General features: G+C 43.8%; 1 protein-coding gene across 6 annotated transcripts in view; it reads right to left on the bottom strand.

The window, feature by feature from the left end:
- Nucleotides 1-24,344, bottom strand: part of fbrsl1 (fibrosin-like 1) — a 258,256-nt gene that overhangs the window by 10,569 nt on the left and 223,343 nt on the right. For 3 of the 6 annotated variants that reach the window (XM_021621864.2, XM_036936104.1, XM_036936106.1), the window contains 3 exons: nt 16,657-17,078; nt 11,818-12,077; nt 3,058-3,317 (listed from right to left, as the gene is read on the bottom strand). In XM_021621864.2, coding sequence (XP_021477539.2) covers nt 3,058-3,317; nt 11,818-12,077; nt 16,657-17,066 — 930 coding nt within the window. In that variant the 5' untranslated portion in view covers nt 17,067-17,078. Of the gene's footprint in view, nt 1-3,057; nt 3,318-3,421; nt 3,583-11,817; nt 12,078-16,656; nt 17,079-24,344 lie in introns of those variants that run through there. The other 3 variants (XM_036936105.1, XM_036936107.1, XM_036936108.1) reach the window with 3 other exon arrangements.

Here is a 24,344-nt window from a genome sequence, read left to right as displayed (position 1 = left end):
AATGATCTCTGTTATGGAAACGGAGCACACAGAGACACATACATACTATAGGGGGGTTGCCATTTTAGTGTGTGTGACGACTCAGAGAGCGAAATTACAATTTTCTATGCGTAACATCATATAATTGTGGGTATACGAACAGTCAGTTTTTGATAGGTGAAATTAAATTGGTTTGACTACATTTTCAAGAGAGGTCATTTTGAACATGTACAGCATGAGTCTGAAATAACTTTGAACAACTCAAATGGTTTAATATAATGAAACATTTTCCGAAGCATACTAATAGAATAATGACATTAGGATTTCAACAGAAAGATTATTGCCTCATATACAGTATCTGGTCATGAGGCCAAGCCATGGGAATCTAGTTTACATATTTGTCAGTTAGTGAGAGAGAGAGACAGAGACAGAGAGAGAGAATTCCCATGTATGAATGGGGACTTTGTGTGACTGCATGTAAGCCAAGACTGCTCCTCTATTTTGAAACCTGCTAATTGCAACTGACACTAACTTATTCCTATTCCATAAATAGACAAACCATTTGCAGGTACTTTTGTGTTTTTACAAACCGCCGCTGGTTTGGGTTTTCATAAAAAAAGGAAAAACGAGACGCACATAAATCAGTTAATTCTATGTGTGTGTGTGTGTGTGTGTGTGTGTGTGTGTGTGTCTCCCTCCTGCGACATGGGCGGGAAAGGAGGCGGTTTTCTCGCTCAACACTAGGCATAGCTCCTCTGACTGGGCCTTGGCCTCCCAGCGAAGCGGGGCCATTCAACATCCGCCACAGAAAATGTTCCCAGCGGCGGGTTTGTGTTTGTGGGCGATAATTGTTCCAAATCAAACAGACACCCTATTGAGTGGAAACACTGAGGCAGCTTCCGAGCTCATTAAACCAGTCCGCTCCCCTTCTCCCTCTGTACCCTCTCGTTTCCATCTTAAGCACGGGCCTGTTTTATGTTTTACACTGGGGGAGTAATACTCGCTAGTGGCTTTATGGCTGTCTATAAAACTCATGCTTTATAATTTACAGGGCCTGTCAGAGGTTTATTGTAAACAGCTTTGGATAATTAAGGCTCGGTATTTCATCTTTAAACAATTAATGATATTATTTTTCCTAAGAAGACAGAGGGGAAAATAGATACTCAGTGTTTCCATTTGGCAGGGCCAGATGCCTGATGGTGTAGAACAATAAACCAATACAGAGGATTCATCATTTCATTCATTACAGCTATTAGCCAAGGGCCGTTACATAGTTGAAATGACATGGAGTGCTCACAGTGAGCACAGCTGGACCGATCCAACTGCACACATCATGACAAACACTAAAAAACAACCACAACATTACTCCTGTCTCTCTAAACAAGCAGTAAAATGAAAGTGAAACAGCAATGTTGCTGGAGGGAGGAGAGGAGAGAAAAAAACAACATGGGTTAAGTAAAAACACAGTCTCAATAAAACAGAATACATTAACAGTCTTAAATCCCATTGTAACAACAATGCATCAGCCACAACATACAGATGTGAGTGCACAAAGCCATACAGCATTAGCAAGATGAGGAAATAACTGAAGATGAAAAGAGACAAACAGAGTGCTATAAAGAATGCCTGGCTGCCATATAGAGGAATGAAGGGATCAGCTGCAGGCACAAGATAAAAACAGCAGCACACATGCTTTTTGACAGAGATTTACAATCTAAACTAAACAGTCTCCCTGACTGCTTATCAGATAGCTGTACACTGTATGTACATAAGCTAAGCCCTTTTTCCTGGCGTTTCTAACATACAGGGATCATGTTAGATTCCACAAAGCAAAGCAGCAAAGCCCCATGCTCTAAATGGACCCTAGCCTATTAATTAGGGGTCATGACATGATAGATTATATCTATTACACTAATGCTGAAAGGGCATAAATGGGAGTCGTGTCTGAATGGATTTCTCAGATTGCTATTGCTTTCCAAATGATGGATGAATACTCCTAACTTTTCCAGGGAACATTTTTACGATTTAGAGCTGCCAATGTTTTGCCCCTGGCTGACTCGATGGCTGACTCTATGTCTGACTCGATGGCTGACTCGATGGCTGAATCTATGGCTGACTCGATGGCTGAATCTATGGCTGACTCGATGGCTGACTCGATGGCTGACTCGATGGCTGACTCGATGGCTGACTCAATGCTGCCGGATGACGGTTAAAAAGGCACTGAAGCTATTATACATGATCAAAACAGTCCGAATGACGTCACTCCCTTTCATCTGGAATGAAGTCATTGAGTGTAATAACAGGCTTTGAATTTGTCATTGCGGAGCATTAGCCCCCAGTGCATGGCAGTCACGCCACACATCTGTTGGAAGGCCCTTTTGTTTCTGATGCATGGCAGGGAAATCAGAACATTCAAAAACATTTCAAACACATCCATATGAAAACAATAAAAACACTCCCTTCAATAGGTCTCCTTTGTCCCAGAGCAAAAAATGTCATGTTCATCGAGAGAATGATGGATACATTGAATCAACTGTACTGACGTACGTTGGTTTGGGCAGGCTTCCCTTGTGTTGTAAAGGAAAGGGGCATATAGTGAGCCTTTGTGCATTGTAATGCTTTTGAAGCTCAGCCCTCTATATAGGCTAATGCACATGTAAAACCCTGGTCCAAAAGCATAATGTCTTTTATTATATACTGTAGTATTATATGCAGCAGGCGCCTGTGTTATGTCTGGTTTCAGCACTGAGGATGCACCACTACAAACATGTGTACTGTGGCGGGGAGATGACGGGTTAGTTGGAGTCTTATTATGGGGCTGTAGTGATGACTTGAGATGCCCCTGCCTCCTGTTCCTCAACTCTCTGTAAAAACGCACTGTTAAAGTGTCCCTGTGACAGTATGCAAAAGACCAAGAGACCCAACCAGCAGAGGGGGGAATGGATAGCAAATGTTTGGGTGGGGAAGGAGGGCAGGCTCTGGCCCTATCGGTTGGGAGGAGGGTGAGCGTTTGGCAATTGGGGTGACTAGGACGAGGAGGGGGTTGAAGTACTATATGGGAGCTTTACTTATCCTCACATTTCTGGCTGGGGTACGCACCATGGGGGGTGCGGTGGGCGGAGGAATGATGGTGGCCGGGGGCAGACTGGGCGGGAAGGGCGTGAAGGTGTGCTGGTGGGTGTGTTGGTGCTGATGCATGTGCTGGTGTTGGTGAAACTCTCCCCTCAGGAGTGACACAGGGGCCAGCGGGGACCCCGCGGAGGACGGCCCCCGGCTCCACCCCTCTGAACTCTGAACCAGGAAGCGGTTGTTCAGCTCCTGCCGCAGGAGGTCATGCTCTGCAAGAAAGGAGAGCGAGAAAAGGGGGGAAAAGGGAGACACAAGAAAGGCACGGACGCCAGTCAGTTTTAACAACGGGTAGAAGAGAAGAAAGAATAGTCACCTGGCATTCTCTGTTTCTCCAGCTCATGCTGTGAGGGTTTTCTACGTGAGGACTCATTGGGGGTGGTAAGAGAGTTGCCTGTGACAATGTGCCAATCAGAATCCCCGAATGAGGCTGGCAATACATGATTGGTTGGTTGAATGATATCAACAGGCTGGTATCTAAAGACAAGAGAGAACCAAGAGTCACCTCAGCAGAAAACACAGCAGACTCCCTCCACTAATGCTACATATCCTAGCTACTACTACTATTACCTTAAATGTCTATTACCAGTGCTTGACTTGGGCAGAAGCTCACAGGAGCTGAGTACCGGCATCTCAAATGTTCTACTGCTTAAGCTCCTGCTCCTCTTATAGAATATTACTTCAAAAGTATTATGGAGTACCTGCACCTAAATATAAACAGTACCGGCACCCAAATTGAGTACCGGCACCTATTTCAGTTCAGTCCAAGTCAAGCACTGTGTATTATAGTACAATACACACTAAAAGAGTATCAATAAAGAATAATTGACAACAATCACATCTCTTACACAGATACAAAATCATATGAAGATACAATTCTGCTACATTTGACATATAATATTACAAGATTAACATAATAGTAGAACTAAAAGTCAGCTTCAATATGAACATCTTACGTCTTATCTAACATGCCCTTCCTCTGACTTGCCATAAAAGAACAGTTAGCTGACAGCATGCAGTGTTACGGACGAGAAAATATCCTCTGGCATTTCACTTAAAGCTATTCTTCAGCCCAGATTACTCAAATCAAATCACATTTTATTGGTCACATACACACAGTTAGAAGATGTTAATGCGAGTGTAGCAAAATGCTTGTGCTTCTATTTCTGACTATGCAGTAAAATCTAACAAGTATTCTAACAAAGTCACGACAACTACCTTACACACAAATGCACAAAAATGTAAAGGGATGAATAAGAATATGTATATATAAATACAGTGCCTTGCGAAATTATTCGGCCCCCTTGAACTTTGCGACCTTTTGCCACATTTCAGGCTTCAAACATAAAGATATAAAACTGTCTTTTTTTGTGAAGAATCAACAACAAGTGGGACACAATCATGAAGTGGAATGACATTTATTGGATATTTCAAACTTTTTTAACAAATCAAAAACTGAAAATTGGGCGTGCAAAATTATTCAGCCCCTTTACTTTCAGTGCAGCAAACTCTCTCCAGAAGTTCAGTGAGGATCTCTGAATGATCCAATGTTGACCTAAATGACTAATGATGATAAATACAATCCACCTGTGTGTAATCAAGTCTCCGTATAAATGCACCTGCACTGTGATAGTCTCAGAGGTCCGTTAAAAGCGCAGAGAGCATCATGAAGAACAAGGAACACACCAGGCAGGTCCGAGATACTGTTGTGAAGAAGTTTAAAGCCGGATTTGGATACAAAAAGATTTCCCAAGCTTTAAACATCCCAAGGAGCACTGTGCAAGCGATAATATTGAAATGGAAGGAGTATCAGACCACTGCAAATCTACCAAGACCTGGCCGTCCCTCTAAACTTTCAGCTCATACAAGGAGAAGACTGATCAGAGATGCAGCCAAGAGGCCCATGATCACTCTGGATGAACTGCAGAGATCTACAGCTGAGGTGGGAGACTCTGTCCATAGGACAACAATCAGTCGGATATTGCACAAATCTGGCCTTTATGGAAGAGTGGCAAGAAGAAAGCCATTTCTTAAAGATATCCATAAAAAGTGTTGTTTAAAGTTTGCCACAAGCCACCTGGGAGACACACCAAACATGTGGAAGAAGGTGCTCTGGTCAGATGAAACCAAAATTGAACTTTTTGGCAACAATGCAAAACGTTATGTTTGGCGTAAAAGCAACACAGCTGAACACACCATCCCCACTGTCAAACATGGTGGTGGCAGCATCATGGTTTGGGCCTGCTTTTCTTCAGCAGGGACAGGGAAGATGGTTAAAATTGATGGGAAGATGGATGGAGCCAAATACAGGACCATTCTGGAAGAAAACCTGATGGAGTCTGCAAAAGACCTGAGACTGGGACGGAGATTTGTCTTCCAACAAGACAATGATCCAAAACATAAAGCAAAATCTACAATGGAATGGTTCAAAAATAAACATATCCAGGTGTTAGAATGGCCAAGTCAAAGTCCAGACCTGAATCCAATCGAGAATCTGTGGAAAGAACTGAAAACTGCTGTTCACAAATGCTCTCCATCCAACCTCACTGAGCTTGAGCTGTTTTGCAAGGAGGAATGGGAAAAAATGTCAGTCTCTCGATGTGCAAAACTGATAGAGACATACCCCAAGCGACTTACAGCTGTAATCGCAGCAAAAGGTGGCGCTACAAAGTATTAACTTAAGGGGGCTGAATAATTTTGCACGCCCAATTTTTCAGTTTTTGATTTGTTAAAAAAGTTTGAAATATCCAATAAATGTCGTTCCACTTCATGATTGTGTCCCACTTGTTGTTGATTCTTCACAAAAAAATACAGTTTTATATCTTTATGTTTGAAGCCTGAAATGTGGCAAAAGGTCGCAAAGTTCAAGGGGGCCGAATACTTTCGCAAGGCACTGTATATGGATGAACGATGGCATAGGCAGATGCAGTAGATGGTGTTGAATACAGTAAACACATGAGATGAGTAATGTAGGATGTAAACATTATTAAAAGTGGCATTATTTAAAGTGACTAGTGATACCTTTATTAAGTCCGTTTATTTAAGATGCCAGAGATTTGAGTTTGTATGATGGCAGCAGCCTCTCTATGTTAGTGATGGCTGTTTAGCAGTCTGATGGCCTTGAGATAGAAGCTGTTTTTCAGTCTCTCGGTCCCAGCTTTGATGCACCTGTACTGACCTTGCCTTCTGGATGATAGCGGGGTGAACAGGCAGTGGCTCAGGTTGTTGTTGTCCTTGATGATCTTTTTGGCCTTCCTGTGACATCGGGTGCTGTAGGTGTCCTGGAGGGCAGGTAGTTTGCCCCAGGTGATGCGTTGTGCAGACCGCACTACCCTCTGGAGAGCCTTGAGGTTGAGGGCGGTGCAATTGCCGTACCAGGCGGTGATACAGCCCGACAGGATGCTCTCGATTGTGCATCTGTAAAAGTTTGTGAGTGTTTTAGATGACAAGCCAAATTTCTTCAGCCTCCTGAGGTTGAAGAGGTGCTGCTGCGCCTTCTTCACCGTGCTGTCTGTGTGGGTGGACCATTTTAGCTTGTCCGTGAAGTGTATGCCGAGGAACTTAAAACTTTCCACCTTCTCCACTACTGTCCCATCGATGTGGATGGGGGGTGCTCCCTCTGCTGTTTCCTGAAGTCCACGATCATCTCCTTTGTTTTGTTGACGTTGAGTGAGAGGTTATTTTCCTGACACCACACTCCAAGGGGACTCACCTCCTCCCTGTAGACTGTCTCGTCGTTGTTGTTGGTAATCGTTGTTGTTGGAAGCGTGCCTGGCCACACAGTCACGGGTGAACAGGGAGTACAGGAGAGGGCTGAGAACGCACCCTTGTGGGGCCCCAGTGTTGAAGATCAGCCGGGAGGAGATGTTTTTTCCTACCTTCACCACCTGGGGGCGGCCCGTCAGAAAGTCCAGGACCCAGTTGCACAGGGCGGTGTCGAGATCCAGGGTCTGGATCTATGGTGTTAAATGCTGAGCTGTAGTCTGTAGTCAATGAACAGCATTCTTATATACGTATTCCTCTTGTCCAGATGGGATAGGGCAGTGTGCATTGCGAAGGCGATTGCATCGTCAGTGGACCTATTGGGGCAGTAAGCAAATTGGAGTGGGTCAAGGGTATCAGGTAGGGTGGAGGTGATATGGTCCTTGACTAGTCTGTCAAAGCACTTCATGATGACAGAAGTGAGTGCAATGGGGCGATAGTCATTTATTTCAGTTACCTTAGCTTTCTTGGGAACAGGAACAATGGTGGCCATCTTGAAGCATGTGGGGACAACAGACTGGGACAGGGATTGGTTCAATATGTCCGTAAACACACCAGCCAACTGGTCTGCGCATGCTCTGAGGACGCGGCTAGGAATGTCGTCTGGGCCGGCAGCCTTGCGAGGGTTAACACGTTTAAATGTTTTACTCACGTTGGCCACAGAGAAGGAGAGCCCACAGGCTTTGGTAGCGGGCTGTGTCAGTGGCACTGTATTGTCCTCAAAGCGAGCAAATACGTTTTTTAATTTGTCTGCGAGCAAGACATCGTGGTCCGCAACGGGGATGGTTTTCTTTTTTCCTGCCACATACGTCTTGTGTTTGAGCCGTTGAATTGCGACTCTACTTTGTCTCTATGCTGGCACTTTGCTTGTTGTTAAAAGCAGTGGTTCACACTTTCAGTTTCACGTGAATGCTGCCATCAATCCGTGGTCTCTGGTTAGGGAAGGTTTTAATGGTCACAGAGGGAACGACATCTCCGATGCACTTGCTAATTAACTCACTCACCAAGTCAGCGTATACGTCAATGTTATTCTCTGAGGCTATCCGGAACATATCCCAGTCCATGTGATCAAAGCAATCTTGAAGCGTGGAATCCAATTGGTCAGACCAGCATTGTAATGACCTGAGGCGTTTAGGTTCTGTCTATAGGCTGGGAGCAGCAAAATGGAGTCATGGTCAGATTTGCCAAAGGCAGGGCATTGTATGCATCACGAAGTTCGAGTAGCAATGATCCAGAAAGTTACCAGCTCTTGTTGCAGATTTGGTATGCTGATAGAATTTAGGAAGTATGGTTCTTATGTTAGCTTTGTTAAAATCCCAGCTACAATAAATGCAGCCTCAGGATGTATGGTTTCCAGTTTACATAGAGTCCAGTGAAGTTCTTTCAGCGCCGACGAGGGATCTGCTTTAGCGGGGGGGAGGGGGGGGGGGGGGGATATATACACGGCTGTGACTATAATCGTATATAATTATCTTGGAAGATAATGCGGTCGGCATTTGATTGGAAGGAATTCTAGGTCGGGTGAATAAAAGGACTTGAGTTCCTGTATGTGGCTGTGATTACACCATGAGTCGTTAATCATAAGGCATACACCCCCGCCCTTCTTCTTACCAGAGAGATGTTTGTTTCTGTCGGCGCGATGCGTGGAGAAACTGGGTGGCTGTACCGACTGACAACATATCCCGAGTGAGCCATGTTTCCGTGAAACAGAGAATGTTACAATCTCTGATGTATCTCTGGAAGGCAACTCGTGCCCTAACTTCGTCCACCTTGTTATCTAGAGATTGGACATTGGCGAGTAATATGCCCGGAAGCGGTGGATGGTGTGCTCGCCTACTGAGTCTGACCAGTAGGCCGCTCCGTATGCCTTTCCTGCGGTGACTGCGTTGTTTTGGGTTGGCCTCTGGGATAAGATCCCATGTACAGAGTGGAGGTCCGAAGAAAGGATTTGCTTCGGGAAAAACGTATTCATGGCCATAATGATGGTAAGTTGACATCGCTTTTATATCCAATAGTTCTTCCCAGCTGTATGTAATAACACTTGAGATTTTCAGGGTTAACAAATAAGAAATCATTAATAAAAAAACTAATAACTGCATAGTTTTCTAAAGACCTGAATCGAGACGTCCATCTCTGTTGGCGCCATCTTGCATGCAAGAACTAACAAAGGAGATCCATGTTTTTTGCCAAATAAAACCAGAACACAAATGAGAAATTGCTACCATTGATAAAAAGTTGTACTTGGAGTAATATGGAGGGGCATCAACATTTTTAAAATGCCTTTATCATTTGTAATGGGATAATACATTAGAGTCGTATATATCCATTATTCCCTCCTTTACTGCATGTGCAATTGTAATAAATTACTTCACTTACCAGATCATAAAATGATAATTGAATGGTTACAGGTAGTGTTGGAGAGTAATAAACTATGTAGTTCAACTAAACTCAGCAAAAAAAGAAACGTCCCTTTTTCAGGACCCTGTCTTTCAAAGATAATTCATAAAAATCCAAATAACTTCACAGATCTTCATTGCAAAGGGTTTAAACACTGTTTCCCATGCTTGTTCAATGAATCATAAACAATTAATAAACATGCACCTGTGGAACGGTCGTTAAGACACTAACAGATTACAGACCGTAGGCAATTAAGGTCACAGTTATGAAGGACACTAAAGAGGCCTTTCTACTGACTCTGAAAAACACCAAAATAAAGATGCCCAGGGTCCCTGCTCATCTGTGTGAACGTGCCTTAAGCATGCTGCAAGGAGGCATGAGGACTGCAGATGTGGCCAGGGCAATACATTTCAATGTCTGTACTGTGAGACGCCTAAGACAGCGCTACATGGAGACAGGACGGACAGCTGATCGTCCTCGCAGTGGCAGACCATGTGTAACAACACCTGCACAGGATCGGTACATCCGAACATCACACCTGCGGGAACAGGTACAGGATGGCAACAACAACTGCCGAGTTACACCAGGAACGCACAATCTATTGCTCAGACTGTCCTCAATAGGCTGAGAGGCTGGACTTAGGGCTTTTAGTCCTGTTATATGGCAGGTCCTCACCAGACATCACTGGCAACAACATTGCCTATGGGCACAAACCCACCGTCGCTGGACCAGACAGGACTGGCAAAAAGTGCTCTGCACTGATAAGTCGCGGTTTTGTCTCACCAGGAGTGATGGTCGGATTCACGTTTATTGTCGAAGGAATGATCGTTACACCGAGGGCTGTACTCTCGAGCGGGATCGATTTGGAGGTGGAGGGTCCGTCATGGTCTGGGGTGTTGTGTCACAGCATCATCAAACTGAGCTTGTTGTCATTGCTGGCAATCTCAATGCTGTGCGTTACAGGGAAGACATCCACCTCCCTCATGTGGTACCCTTCCTGCAGGCTCATCCTGACATGACCCTCCAGCATGACAATGCCACCAGCCATACTGCTCGTTCTGTACGTGATTTCCTGCAAGGCAGAAATGTCAGTGTTCTGCCATGGCCAGCGAAAAGCCCGGATCTCAATCCCATTGAGCACTTCTGGGACCTATCGGATCGGAGGGTGAGGGCTAGGGCCATTCCCCCCAGAAATATCCGGGAACTTGCAGGTGCCTTGGTGGAAGAGTGGGGTAACATCTCACAGCAAGAACTGGCAAATCTGGTGCAGTCCATGAGGAGGAGATGCACTGCAGTACTTAATGCAGCTGGAGGCGACACCAGATACTGACTGTTACTTTTGATTTTGACCCCCCCTTTGTTCAGGGACACATTATTCCATTTATTTTAGTCACATGTCTGTGGAACTTGTTCAGTTTATGTCTCAGTTGTTGAATCCTGTTATACAAATATTTACACGGTAAGTTTGCTGAAAATAAATACAGTTGACAGTGAGAGGACGTTTATTTTTTTGCTGAGTTTAGTAATTGAATTACATTTTGCTGTAGCTTGGTGGTAGATGAACTAAATTCCAATCTTGGTAGTGTTTTCACTAGTTAATTACGTTTTACCATGTACAGTAGTGGTGTAGTTAACTACTGGAACTACACACTACTTTTTTTGCCAAAATAAAATATAGGTGATTGAAGTAGGCAAGAAATGTGTTTCTCTTTCGGCATCAGACCTGCCTAATTCTCACTTGAAACATAGTTTTTTGTTTAATAGGCTAAATTACACATTCTGTTAACATCTGACTCCAGAGTGATCTGTTCTTGCAATTTGTAGTCTATGACATTTCAGATTTAGATATGATAATTTTCCACTAAGTAGTGGAAAATTTAGTTAAGTAAACTATAGTTTTCTTAAGGGTAGCTTTAGTGTAGCTCAACATATTCCATTGAGAAGTAATTGGTTGCTTGGTAAACTATATTTTCAAAGTAGCTTCCCCAACACTGGTTTCAGGTTAATGTAACCTGGCATGTTAACATCTACTTAATATCACATAATTAAATTTTATTCCCTCTGTACTTGGATGCTTTTATTGTACAGTTGGGTTTACATTTCTGCAACAATTGACAACAATTAAAATCACATTAGATTGGTACTCTGGCTGAATTGCTACTTAATGTTACAGAATAGCCCTTTGTTCTCAAATGTCCCATTAGATCATTACCATGACCTATTATTACCTCTACTACTTGTTCTTTTTTACTCTTACATTTATTATATTGATTAATGTTCTGCATTGTTGAGGGAGCTAGCACATAAGCATTTTGCTTCACCTTTTATACCTGCTGTAAACTGTGTATGTGACAAATAAAATGTGACTTGATTTATTATTAATTTATCAAGAGAACAGGTCACAAAAAACTATAGAGCAAAGTCTAAGAAAACATATTAGTACTACAAGGAGAATACACACATAGCTGAACGTGTCCAGTTTCTACACTCTCGCTGCCAAGACAGGCAGACGGACTAGCCTTGCTACCAGAGATGTAAGGAGGGCAATCTTACCAGGGTAGGGGGTGCCAGCAGGGTGCCCAGGGACCACAAGACTGTTAGTGGGTAAGGTCGGAGGTGGCGGCAGTGTGGCGGGGGTTGCGAACATGGCCGGATGGCGATGGGCCGGGCTTCGCAGGGAGGAATAGTGTGAGGTAGAGAGGTTGGCTATAGACAGAGGCAGGGCCGGGGTGGAGGAGGGGAGGCTGCTCAGGTGGTGTGGTGAGGGGGGCAGGTGGTGGTGTTTGGGGAGGCCTGCGCTGCTGCCGCTGTGACTGTAGAAAAGACAGAAAGAAAGAAAGACCAATGAGTTATATACAGTTGAAGTCGGAAGTTTACATACACCTTAGCCAAATACATTTAAACTCAGTTTTTCACAATTCCTGACATTTAATCCTACTAAAAAAAATCTTAGGTCAGTTTATTTTAAGAATGTGAAATTAAATGTCAGAATAATAGTAGAGAGAATTTTTTTTTTCTGCGTTTATTTCTTTCATCACATTCCCAGTGGTCCAGAAGTTGACATACACTCAATTAGTATTCTGTAGCATTGCCTTTAAAATGGTTTAACTTCACAAGGGTAGGGGGCACTATTTTCACCTCCGGATGAAAAGCGTGCCCAAAGTAAACTGCCTGCTACTCAGGCCCAGAAGCTAGGATATGCATATAATTTGTAGATTTGGATAGAAAACACTGTTAAAATAATGTCTGTGAGTATAACGGAACTGATTTGGCAGGCGAAAACCTGAGAAAAATCCATCCAGGAAGTGCGATTTTTTTTAATGTTTGTAGTTTTCTATTGAATGCCATTACAGTATCCATTGACTTAGGACTCAAATTGCACTTCCAATGGCTTCCACTAGATGTTAACAGTCGTTAGAAATTGTTTCAGGATTTTATTCTGAAAAATGAGAGAGTAAGACCACTCTGAATGAGTGGACCCTACAGTATCCCAGAGGTTTTTCATGCGCACGACTCAGAGAGCGCCTTTCTTGTTTACCTTTTATATTGACAACGTTATTGTCCGGTTGAAATATTATCGATTATTTAGGCCAAAAACAACCTGAGGATTGATTATAAACATTGTTTGACATGTTTCTACAAAACTTTACGGATACTATTTGGATTTTTCGTCTGCCTGTTTGACTGCGTTTGAGCCTGTGGATTACTGAACAAAACGCGCAAACAAAACTGAGGGTTTTGGATATAAAGAGGGACTTTATCGAACAAAACAAACATTTATTGAGTAAATGGGAGTCTTGTGAGTGCAACCATATGAACATCATGAAAGGTAAGTGATTAATTTTATCGCTATTTCTGACTTGTGTAACTCCTCTACTTGGCTGGTAACTGTTTGTAATGATTTGTCTGCTGGGCGCTGTTCTCAGACAATCGCATGGTATGCTTTTGCCCTAAAGCCTTTTTGAAATCTGACACCGTGGTTGGATTAACAAGAAGTTAATCTTTAAACCGATGTATAACACTTGTATGTTTTATGAATTTTTATGATATTTCTGTTTTTGAATTTGGCGCTCTGAAATTTCACTGGATGTTGGCCAGGTGGGACGCTAGGTCAGGGCTTTGTCATGGCCACTCCAATACCTTGACTTTGATGTCCTTAAGCCTTTTTGCCACAACTTTGGAAGTATGCTGGGGTCATTGTCCATTTGGAAGACCCATTCGCAACCAAGCTTTAACTTCCTGACTGATGTCATGAGATGATGCTTCAATATATCACGTAATTTTCCTCCCCCATGATGTCATCTATTTTGTGAAGTGCACCAGGCCCTCCTGCAGCAAAGCACCCCCACAACATGATGCTGCCACCCCAGTGCTTCACAGGTTGGGATGGTGTTCTTCGGTTTGCAAGCCTCCCCCTTTTTCCTCCAAACATAACGATGGTCATTATGGCCAAACAGTTTATTTTTGTTTCATCAGTCCAGAGGACATTTCTCCAAAAGTACGATCTTTGTCCCCACGTGCAGTTGCAAACCGTAGTCTGGCTTTTTTATGGTGGTTTTGGAGCAGTGGCTTCTTCCTTGCTGAGTGGCCTTTCAGGTTATATCGATATAGGACTCGTTTTACTGTGGATATAGATACTTTTGTACCTGTTTCCTCCAGCATCTTCACAAGGTCCTTTTCTGTTGTTCTGGGATTGATTTGCACTTTTCTCACATTCATCTCTAGGAGACAGAACGCGTCTCTTTCCTGAGCGGTATGACGGCTGCGTGGTCCCATGGTGTTTATACTTGCATATGAACGTGGTACTTTCAGGCGTTTAGAAATTGCTCCCAAGACTTGGAGGTCTTGGCTGAGTTCTTTTGATTTTCCCATGATGTCAAGCAGAGGCACTAAGTTTTAAGGTAGGCCTTGAAATACCTCCAATTGACTCAAATGATGTAAATTAGCATATCAGAAGCTTCTAAAGCCATGACATCATTTTCTGGAATTTTCCAAGCTGTTTAAAGGCACAGTCAACTAAGTGTATGTAAACTTCTGACCCACTGGAATTGTGATACAGTGAATTATAAGTAAAATAATCTGTCTGTAAACAATTGTTGAAAAATTACTTGTGTCATGCACAAAGTAGATGTCCTAACAGACTTGCCAAAACTATAGTTTGTTAAACTTCTTAGGGCTAGGCGCCTTTTTTCTCCACTTCCTGTCTGAATGACATGCCCAAAGTAAACTGCCTGTAGCTAAGGCCCTGAAGCCAGGATATGCATATAATTAGTACCATTGGAAAGAAAGTTTGTAGAAATGTTAAAATAATGTAGGAGAATATAACACAACAGATATGGTAGGAGAAAATCCAAAGAAAAACAAACCAGAATTTTTTGGGGGGGACCATCCTCTTAGAAATTTAAGAGAAAGGTCATATTGAAAATGAGCTCCCTGGATGCAATTCCTATGGATGCAATTCGTGTTTGGGTGCGCTATGAAGACATTATGCACCTGCTAAAATCGTTTTCCTATTGAACATACTTCTTTCCGTAAGAAATATTATAATTTGACTACATTTTAGGGTATCTGAGGAGTAAATAGAAACGTATTTTGACTTGTTGAAACAAAGTTTAGGGGTAGATTTTCGGATTCCTTTCTCTGCATGTTGAAAGAGTGGATTACTCAAATCGATGGTGCCAACTAAATGGACGTTTTGGGATATAAAGAAGGATTTTATATAACACAATGACACTACATGCTATAGCTTGGACCCTTTGGATGACAAATCGGAGGGAGATTTTCAAAAAGTAAGTGAATATTTAATCGTTATTTGTGAATGTATGAAACCTGTGCTGGTGGAAAAATATTTTGATGTTGGGGGCTGTCCTCAAACAATCGCATGGCATCTTTTCGCTTTAATAGCTACTGTAAATCGGACAGTGCAGTTAGATTAACAATAATTTAAGCTTTCAACCGATATAAGACACTTATATGTACATAAATGTTTAAAATCCATATTATTTATGATTATTTATTGGAATTTCGCTCCCTCCAGTTTCACCCGAAGTTGGGACCCCTAGTCCTAAGAATTAACAATACATTTGTGGAGTGGTTGAAAAACGAGTTTTAATGACTCCAACCTAAGTGTATGTAAACTTCTGACTTCAACTGTAGATTCTGGTTCAGTGAATTTGAGTGGGTTTATTACATGACTGGAAGCTGTGTATGAATTCTGAGAATGTATGTGTATATGTGATGTGCTGATCTGAAATTTCATTTTGAGTACACAAGATAACGACTAATTTTTTAGCTTTGAATAATTCAGCCTGTTTTGAGGATGAAATTGGGTCATTAGATGATGTCTCCTAGGTCATATTTTCGAACATTAGATAGCACATTGTAGCCAAACTACTTTGGAGCTATCCTGTTATCCTTTGCTAGATACGTGACAGATCAGTGCAGGTGGAATCAACACGCTATCTGACGTAAGTCAATGAGGTATTGTATCATATCAGCAAGGTATAAAGTATAAGAAGACTGCTAGGCATAACTAAACAGAACCAGATCATGTAAGAGAGCTAGGCAGAACTAAACAGACCCAGATCATGAAAGGGAGCTAGGCAGAACTAAACAGACCCAGATCATGAAAGGGAGCTAGGCATAACACTAATCTCCCTCACTAGCTTTAAGCACCAACTGTCAGAGCAGCTCACAGATTGCTGCACCTGTACATAGCCCACCTATAATTTAGCCCAAACAACTACCTCTTTCCCTACTGTATTTTATTTATTTATTTATTTTGCTCCTTTGCACCCCATTATTTTTATGTCTACTTTGCACATTCTTCCATTGCAAAACTACCATTCCAGTGTTTTACTTGCTATATTGTATTTACCTTGCCACCAAGGCCTTTTTTGCCTTTACCTCCCTTCTCACCTCATTTGCTCACATTGTATATAGACTTGTTTATACTTTATTATTGACTGTATGTTTGTTTTACTTCATGTGTAACTCTGTGTTGTTGTATCTGTCGAACTGCTTTGCTTTATCTTGGCCAGGTCGTAATTGTAAATGAGAACTTGTTCTCAACTTGCCTACCTGGTTAAATAAAGGTAAAATAAAAAAATAAAAAAATAACTGAACAGAACCAGATCATGTAAGAAGGCTAGGCATAACTAAACAGACCCAGATCATGTAAGAAGGCTAGGCATAACTAAACAGACCCAGATCATGTAAGAAGGCTAGGCATAACTAAACAGACCCATATCATGTAAGAAGGCTAGGCATAACTAAACAGACCCAGATCATGTAAGAGAGCTAGGCATAACTAAACAGACCCAGATCATGTAAGAGAGCTAGGCATAACTAAACAGACCCAGAGCATACGGATAAGATGTGGTCCTACTGTACCTGATGTCGTGCAGGCTGTTGTACTGCAGTGGGTGATGCTGGTGATGTTGGTGGCTGATGAGAGGCCTGGCGTGGTGTTGGTGCTGGGGGAGAGGGAGCGAGACAGGGACCCGGTGCTCCTGGAGAGGGTGGGGCTGGGCCCTCAGCAGGGGAGGGGTGGGGATGGGCAGCGCCCGGTCTGACTCTCTCTTGATGAGGAGGGGGGGGCGGGGAGGAGAGCCGCACCCTTGGGGGGTGGGGCTGAGGGGGGGCTGCCGCGGTGGCAGAGGGGGCAGGGGAGCCCGTAGGCGGGGAGGCCGGGGTGGGGCTGGACACACGCGGAGTGAAGGACACCTCGTTACTCTGCTCCTGGCTACGCTGGAGCCCTGATACTTTGGCCGAGCTGACAGCCTTGGACTCTGGATTCTCATTCGTCGTCACACCTGCAGAGGCAAAGAGACAAGGAATGTTAAGGGAGGATGTAGATATACCATTGCCTGGTGTACTGAAAAAGCTGGGAGAAGTGTCTGTCTAACTGTTATTGAGAACCATGTGTGCAGAAGAAAAAGAAAAACTAATACACTACATTACCAAAAGTATGTGGACACCTGCTCGTCGAACATCTCATTTCAAAATCATGGGCATTAATATGGAGTTGCTTCCCCCTTTGCTGCTATAACAGCCTCCACTCTTCTGGGAAGGCTTTCCACTAGGTGTTGGAACATTGCTGCGGGGACTTGCTTCCATTCAGTCACAAGAACATTATAGAGGTTGGACACAGAGCCTGGCTCGCAGTCGGCGTTCCAATTAATCCCAAAGGTGTTTGAAGGGTCAGGCCTCTGTGCAGGCCAGTCAAGTTCTTCCACACCGATCTCAACAAACCATTTCTGTATGGACCTTGCTTTGTGCATGGGGGCATTGCCATGCTGAAACAGGAAAATGCCTTCCCTAAACTGTTGCCACAAAGTTAGGAGCACAGAGTCATCTAGAATGTAATTGTATGCTGTAGCATTAACATTTCCCTTCACTGGAACTAAGGGGACAAGCCAGATCCCATGAAAAACAGCCCCAGACCATTATTCCTCCTCCTCCAAACTTTACAGTTGGCACTATACATTGGGGCAGGTACTGTTCTCCAGGCATCCGCCAAACCCAGATTCATCCGTTGGACTGCCAGATGGGGAAGCGTGATTCATCACTCCAGAGAAAGCATTTCCACTGCTCCAGAGTCCAATGGCGGCGAGCTTAACACCACTCCAGCCGAAGCGTGGCATGGTGATCTTAGGCTTGTGTACGGCTGCTTTAAGCTCCCGACAAACAGTTTTTGTGCTGACGTTGCTTCCAGAGACAGTTTGGAACACGGTAGTGAGAACAGATGACCGAGGATAGATGATTTTTATGCGCTACATGCTTCAGCACTCGGCGGTCCCGTTCTTGGAGTTTGTGTGGCCTACCACTTTGCTGTTGAGCCGTTGTTGCTCCTAGACATTTCCACTTCACAATAACAGCACTTACAGTTGACCGGGGCAGCTCTAGTAGGGCGGAAATTTGACGAACTGACTTGTTGGAAAGGTCACTGAGCTCTTCAGTAAGGCCATTCTACTGCCAATGTTTGTCAATGGAGATTGCATGGCTGTGTGCTTGATTTTATACACCTGTCAGCAACGGGTGTGGCTGAAATAGCCGAATCCACTAATTTGAAGGGGCGTCCACATACTTTTGTATATATAGTGTATCTGCCTGCCTCCCCTGTCCCCTCCCCTCTCTCCATCACCGTACTGCCTCTACACGTCTCCTACCCAAGGATCCCTTTTTCTTTCCCTCCCTAGGTTTTATGAAGTGTTTAATCAGGTCATTTTCATGCTTGACTATAATCAGATGATCCAATTTCTGCGAGCGATCCAGTCAGTATGAATAAATCACACCTAATTAAAGTTAAATGCCACTACTATTCAGGGCTTTGCTGAGCACACAATCTGGCATGAAATAATTATGTTTCAATTGTGCTGTGAAAAGAGATCACGGCCCCTTATCATGGCCTTGCTGCGTCTTCACCCCACAGATCTTTCAAGGGATTTCTAAAGCTGTAGGCTACAGCCAAACACTTTGAACCCAACCAGCTACTTCATCTGGGTCCCTGGGAAGACAAGGAGCTTTTGTAACAAGGAGAATTCCAATGAATTTCCATATTCAGTACCAAGAGCATAACATTTTAATGGGCTACAATGTTTCTACTAAATAAATAATGCTACAGAGAACATAAATCTCAAGGAGGCTTTAATTGGAATCTATAGACAAAAAGCCCTGCTCGAGAAAATGGTGGCTGACAGGACAAGTGCTAGTGGTGATAAAGGCATATTTCACTGTGTTTTCCTGACCACAGTCAGCTCTCTTCATAACAAAATGCAGGGTGAATGGAATATGCCTAACCAAGACAGTGGTAGCAGCATTAAACCTAAAATATAGGTTTCAAATGAGCAAATCAGCTGGGAAGTGGAATCACTCTGAATACAGAAATATAACCTGCAAGTAAAGAGAACAAATATTAAAGAGGAAGGAGAAAATGGAGAGACAGATTGAGATAGAGGGAGAGAAAGAAAGACAGACTGGGACAGAATGGCCCTTTAACCATCTCTAACTTCTGCCTCTAATGCAGCAGAGATTCAAGAAGGCTTACTAGAGCCTCAATTAAACAGCTCCATGGGAGTCTCAGAGCGCCGCAGAGAGCAGTGACAAATGAGAGCTAGCCTACTGCCTTTAGCAGCTAGTGAGAGCTCAGTTCCTCAGAGCAGGCAGACTCCTATTGGAATATCCAGGGCTTAATAGAACCCGCTTAATCTTCCAAGGATTCTAACGCCCATAAAAGGGTAATAAAACGCTGTGTGGAGATTTTAAACACGTTCCCCCTTCGCCTTTACAGGAGCAGCGGGGGAGGCAAAGGTGTCACGACTTTCCAAATGAATTCAGGTCTGGGTATAATAATACGGCTTTATTATAAAAAGGGTCTTAAATAAGGATTCCTTGTCTGGGTAGGCCGAGAGAGAGCGAGAGAACGAGCGAGAGAGAGAGAGAAAATGAGAGCGAGGCAAATAATTATCTGTCGAAATGTCGCCCTTCGCTGACGTTGCCGTGGAAACCCCTCTCTTTCCTAGACACATTGTGGAGGAAGGAAGCCAATAGGACGGCTGAGGCTGTAATACTGAGGACACAATGAGCGGTGGAGGGTTATCTTAATGATGATTATAATGGGGTGTAATGGAGGCAGGGGGGACCTGATGTGTCAGCCTGAGACTCTCTATCTCCTCATTAAAACAGTTTGCCAGACTAGACCAGGCCGAGGGAGGGGCCGTACACTTCACACGCGCACACACACATGCACACACACACACACACAGCCAGGTTCTGCCTTCTCATTCTAATGAAGGGCAGGATCTGATTGTGAATGTGTTATGGTCACATTACAATCCCTATTACTGTCTGGTATGCCTAGGGGCTGATGGTAACATGGTATGCTATCATATATGGCCCTCAGCTACTATCTGGTTCATACTGTGTTGAGCATATGCCTACAGCAAACACACAGAGACATGAGAAGTGATCCATCAATGGAACAACATGTTTGTTATTGTTGAGATTGTACCAATACATTAACAAGTTTAGATTGTATTCTTGTCTGATGGTAAAGCGAGGGCCTGGTAGTATCCAAGTGACAGGAATTCTTCTCTGACATGTTTCATCACAGGGATTAATGCTGTTACAAGAACATTTCAATTGGTAATACTTACCTACCGCCCAAAGCACCATTTCACTGTTAATACTGTCACCGCCCAAAGCAACTAACAGCTCTCCTCGCAACTGAATCTGATGACTGTCAACTGTAGTTCCACAGTCAATCACAACCTTCAGGTTTACACTTCTCCTTCATCGCTCAGGACAAAATGTTATCTTCCTGAAAAATCTCACAATTTCATTCAGCAGGCAAGCCAAACTGCACCAATAAACATCTGAGATAGTCATTCAAATGAAGCCGTAACATGGGTACAAACACATGAAAACACATGGAACAGATGGAGAAAAAGCAGTGCTTGAGGACAGCCCCACTGTGTATGTCCTAGGCCTGGTTAGGGCTCGAGGAGACAGTGATACTCCCGTATTCAGTGCACGGGAGGTCAGGGACAATTCATCGGTTAGTGCACAATTTGACATTGACACTCCCTTGGGGAGTGTTGGCATCACTGTTCACCAGATGACATTTCAGGCCACTATTGATCTTTCTATGGTTGTTCCTGTGGCCTGCGTACTCTGGGGATTTGGTGTGGCACTGAGAGAAGGGAGGAGGGGATGGAGGGAGGAATGGAATGAGGGATGGAGGGAGGGGGTGGATGAATGGATGGAGAGACAAATGGATGGACGAAGAGAGGGAAAGTGGGATAGATGGAGGGAGGGGGTGGATGAATGGATGGAGAGACAAATGGATGGACGAAGAGAGGGAAAGCGGGATAGATGGAGGGAGGGAGAAAGGGACACCAGATGGAAGACAGGCTTCAGGACACCCCCTCTGTGACTGATGTGTCCATCGGGGACGAGGGTGACCTCTGTGACCCCTGGGGTCGTTCCACAGCTGTCCTGTCTCTGACACCCTTCACATCTGACCCTCTCTGTCCCCCTGGAACATCTGGCCACCACTCCTCTCCATCCCTCCCTCTACACTGACAGGGTTTGTTCCAAATTGCACCCTATTCCCTTTACATATCCCTATGGGCCCTGGTCAAAAGTAGTGAACTATATAGTGAAAAGGGTGCTATTTGGAACGCATCCAGAGAGACAGAGCGGGCAGATGGTCTGTGCTGCCAGCAACCAGAGCCATCAATAAAGGATTAGGTGGTCCATCATGACACCATGTCTCTCACAGAGAGAGACCATTATGTCAGTCTGAGGAGATTGACTGATAGTTGATGAGTCTTGGATGTTTTACATGTAAATACAGGTTGTGCATTACTTTTATTTATTTTTACCCTACCAGCCCCTCCTGATTACAGCAGACTAACGGACAAAATGTTTCGCCCACATGTACGGTACATGAAGTTAAATAATTATACATACAGTATATTCCAAATTTCCTCAAGTGCTGAATTTTCACACACAGCGGCCAATCCATCATTCATTCTGATGTTAACTCCAACCTTCCAATGTCCACAGACTAACCAATCTTTCCCAGTATAATACAATTTTGCTATTTCCTTTTGCAATACATTCCTCCATTTACTGTGATGTCTTACAAGGGTCCTGAACCTCCCTATTTCTACCATTTCTACTGATATTGCCCTAAAAAGGAATACTTTACCAAGAGTATAATGGTATTTCCCATTGACTGATCGTGCATGACTTACTTCACATAAACCCCTCTCCTCTTGGGGAGAATAGGTTGTGAATAAGAGGTTGTCTATAATCAATTATCAATTAACAAAATACAAGAGGATTTCAATGAAACAACAACAGACCATTGAGAGCCAAAGCAGTTCTACTGTGTGCGCATATAATTACTATTTTTGCATCCAAACATATTGGTTTACTTTAGTAGATACCCAAATGAAGGATGACTTGCAAATAATAGAACATAACCCTTTGTCAACGCTTTGTCAACGCTTTGTCAACGCTTTGCCGTTTATTTCAGGCACACCTGGGATGTCCACCTGCAAACGAGTCCGACCTCCCTCTGGATTAGATATCTAAATCATGTCCTAATTCAGTCGCCAACCAAACCATCACTCATGCAAATCAGAGAGGTGTATGAATAACCTGGCCACCACAGCCACCACCGCCAATGTATGCAGTACAACCAAGAGAGAGGGGGAGTAATAAACCTGTATGCAAATAAAGTTTTAAAGTTAGAACATAGGGGTATGTAAATTCTCTCCATCATGACCAGAGGCCATTGAAGCCTGGCGCTGTGAAAAGAGAGAAGAGATCCAAGCCACCCCAGTCATCGCAGTCACCTCGCCCACCGGGCGTTCTCCTTTACAAGGCAAACTCTGCGGTTCGCTCACATCACATCATCACTTTACCAGAACATGAACAGTCTGGGACGTCCACAAAAAAAAAGGATATATCAAAAATAAAGAAATAAAGTGAGGAGTCTCCTGAAGAAGTTGGAGGAGGCAGACGGTTCTGTAGAAAACACACTCCACCTTGATCTCCCTCCCAGCTTGGCACTGCTCTAACACAAAACTCTCCTGTTTCTCAGTAGTGGAATTCACAACGTTGAGCTTTTTCCTCTTTGACCTCTCTAGCGTCTGTCGGTGCATGCCAAGGCCTAGCTCACGACTGAGTGGCTGTGGAAAATGACTAAAACAGGTACTGGCAGGAGACAGGAAACCCACGCAGCCTTGGGAATCAACACCTCATTGCTGCTTGCCTGCCTGTGATCCATTCTGTTACAAGAAGAAAAACAGAAAGAGGCGGAGTGGTTTGATCTAAATGATTTTGGAGGATAATGAAGGAATGGGAGGCCGGCTAGCTGAGTAGCAGCAAATCGTCACGTTAATAATCAAATCACAGTGAAATTTGCGATGGTCAGTTTCTTCATCCTCACACTGTTGAGGATGAGCGTTTGGAATGGCATTTAGCGGGAGGCCAAGGCAATGCTTTGTGAAATTACTCAGAGATGTTCATGGGAAATGAACAGGGAGAGGCTGCCAAGATATGTAGAAAGTGGGGACAGCTGGCGTGTTTCAATTAGTTTTGTCCATTGCAGCTGACAAAAGGACTCGGATGGCAACAGAATGGGATGGGTGTGAAGCTGTAACACGTTTACTGTCAAAGCCTGCACATCCACTGTGGGCACCTAATGTTTATTTGGAAGAGCTGGGCTGGGCTGGCAGCCCTGTCTGGTATGAATCAGTGTCTCTGTTTCTGCATGCTGGGCTTGGATTCAAATCCACATGGACATATGTGGCACCAGGCATATGCCATCTTCTCCTGTGGCACGTGATTGTGTCGAAGGGGGTGATGCAGATTAGCACCTTCTGTAAAAACTCACAGAGGTCTCTGAAATGAGGTGTACTGGTCCCCCTTGGTCAGTTCAGAGAAACACTATGTTGATAAATGTGTCTGTTTTAAAAAATATATATTTTGTAATTTTGTATATTGTACGTTGAATATACGTTTGATGTATTTATGCAGAATTCATCTGAAAAAGGGACCCTCGTCTCAGTAGGACTTCTCTGTCAATATAAAGGTTTATTAATAAAAGTATGGATGCCTGTATGTTCTGACTGGACAAAATCTGGCCCAAGCCATGTTTTTCTGCTTCAGTGGTGGCCAAACAAACCCTTGTTCCACTCTAAACTTTAATTAAACTCTGGTCACAATGAGTTCCAGAAGGACAAGACCCCTTCACCCCCTCCCAAACCCTAAAACCCATCACTCCCAGCCTCATCTGAAAACCCCTCGGGTCGTATGAGGTCAGTGCCACTGAGACTTCCTGAAGAAAAGAGGGCGGATGACATCTTTCAGCCTTTCAACATAAAGCTCAAGTCTAATGGCTCTTCTGACACACACAGGCCACCCTGCAGTCTGGAATGTGACCCCTTTCACCGTTGTTGACCCCTGACCATGGCAGTTGCCCTGGGGACTGTGTGGACAGACAGACAGCGGGAGAAACATCTATGAACTTCAAGGAAATCTCAGGAAGTTGTGATGTGCGGTGC

This window comes from Oncorhynchus mykiss, chromosome 11 (assembly GCF_013265735.2).
Source record: "Oncorhynchus mykiss isolate Arlee chromosome 11, USDA_OmykA_1.1, whole genome shotgun sequence".
NCBI lineage: Eukaryota > Metazoa > Chordata > Actinopteri > Salmoniformes > Salmonidae > Oncorhynchus > Oncorhynchus mykiss.
The sequence above is the reverse complement of the archived record's forward strand: the minus strand, read 5'-3'. Positions and strand labels throughout refer to the sequence as shown.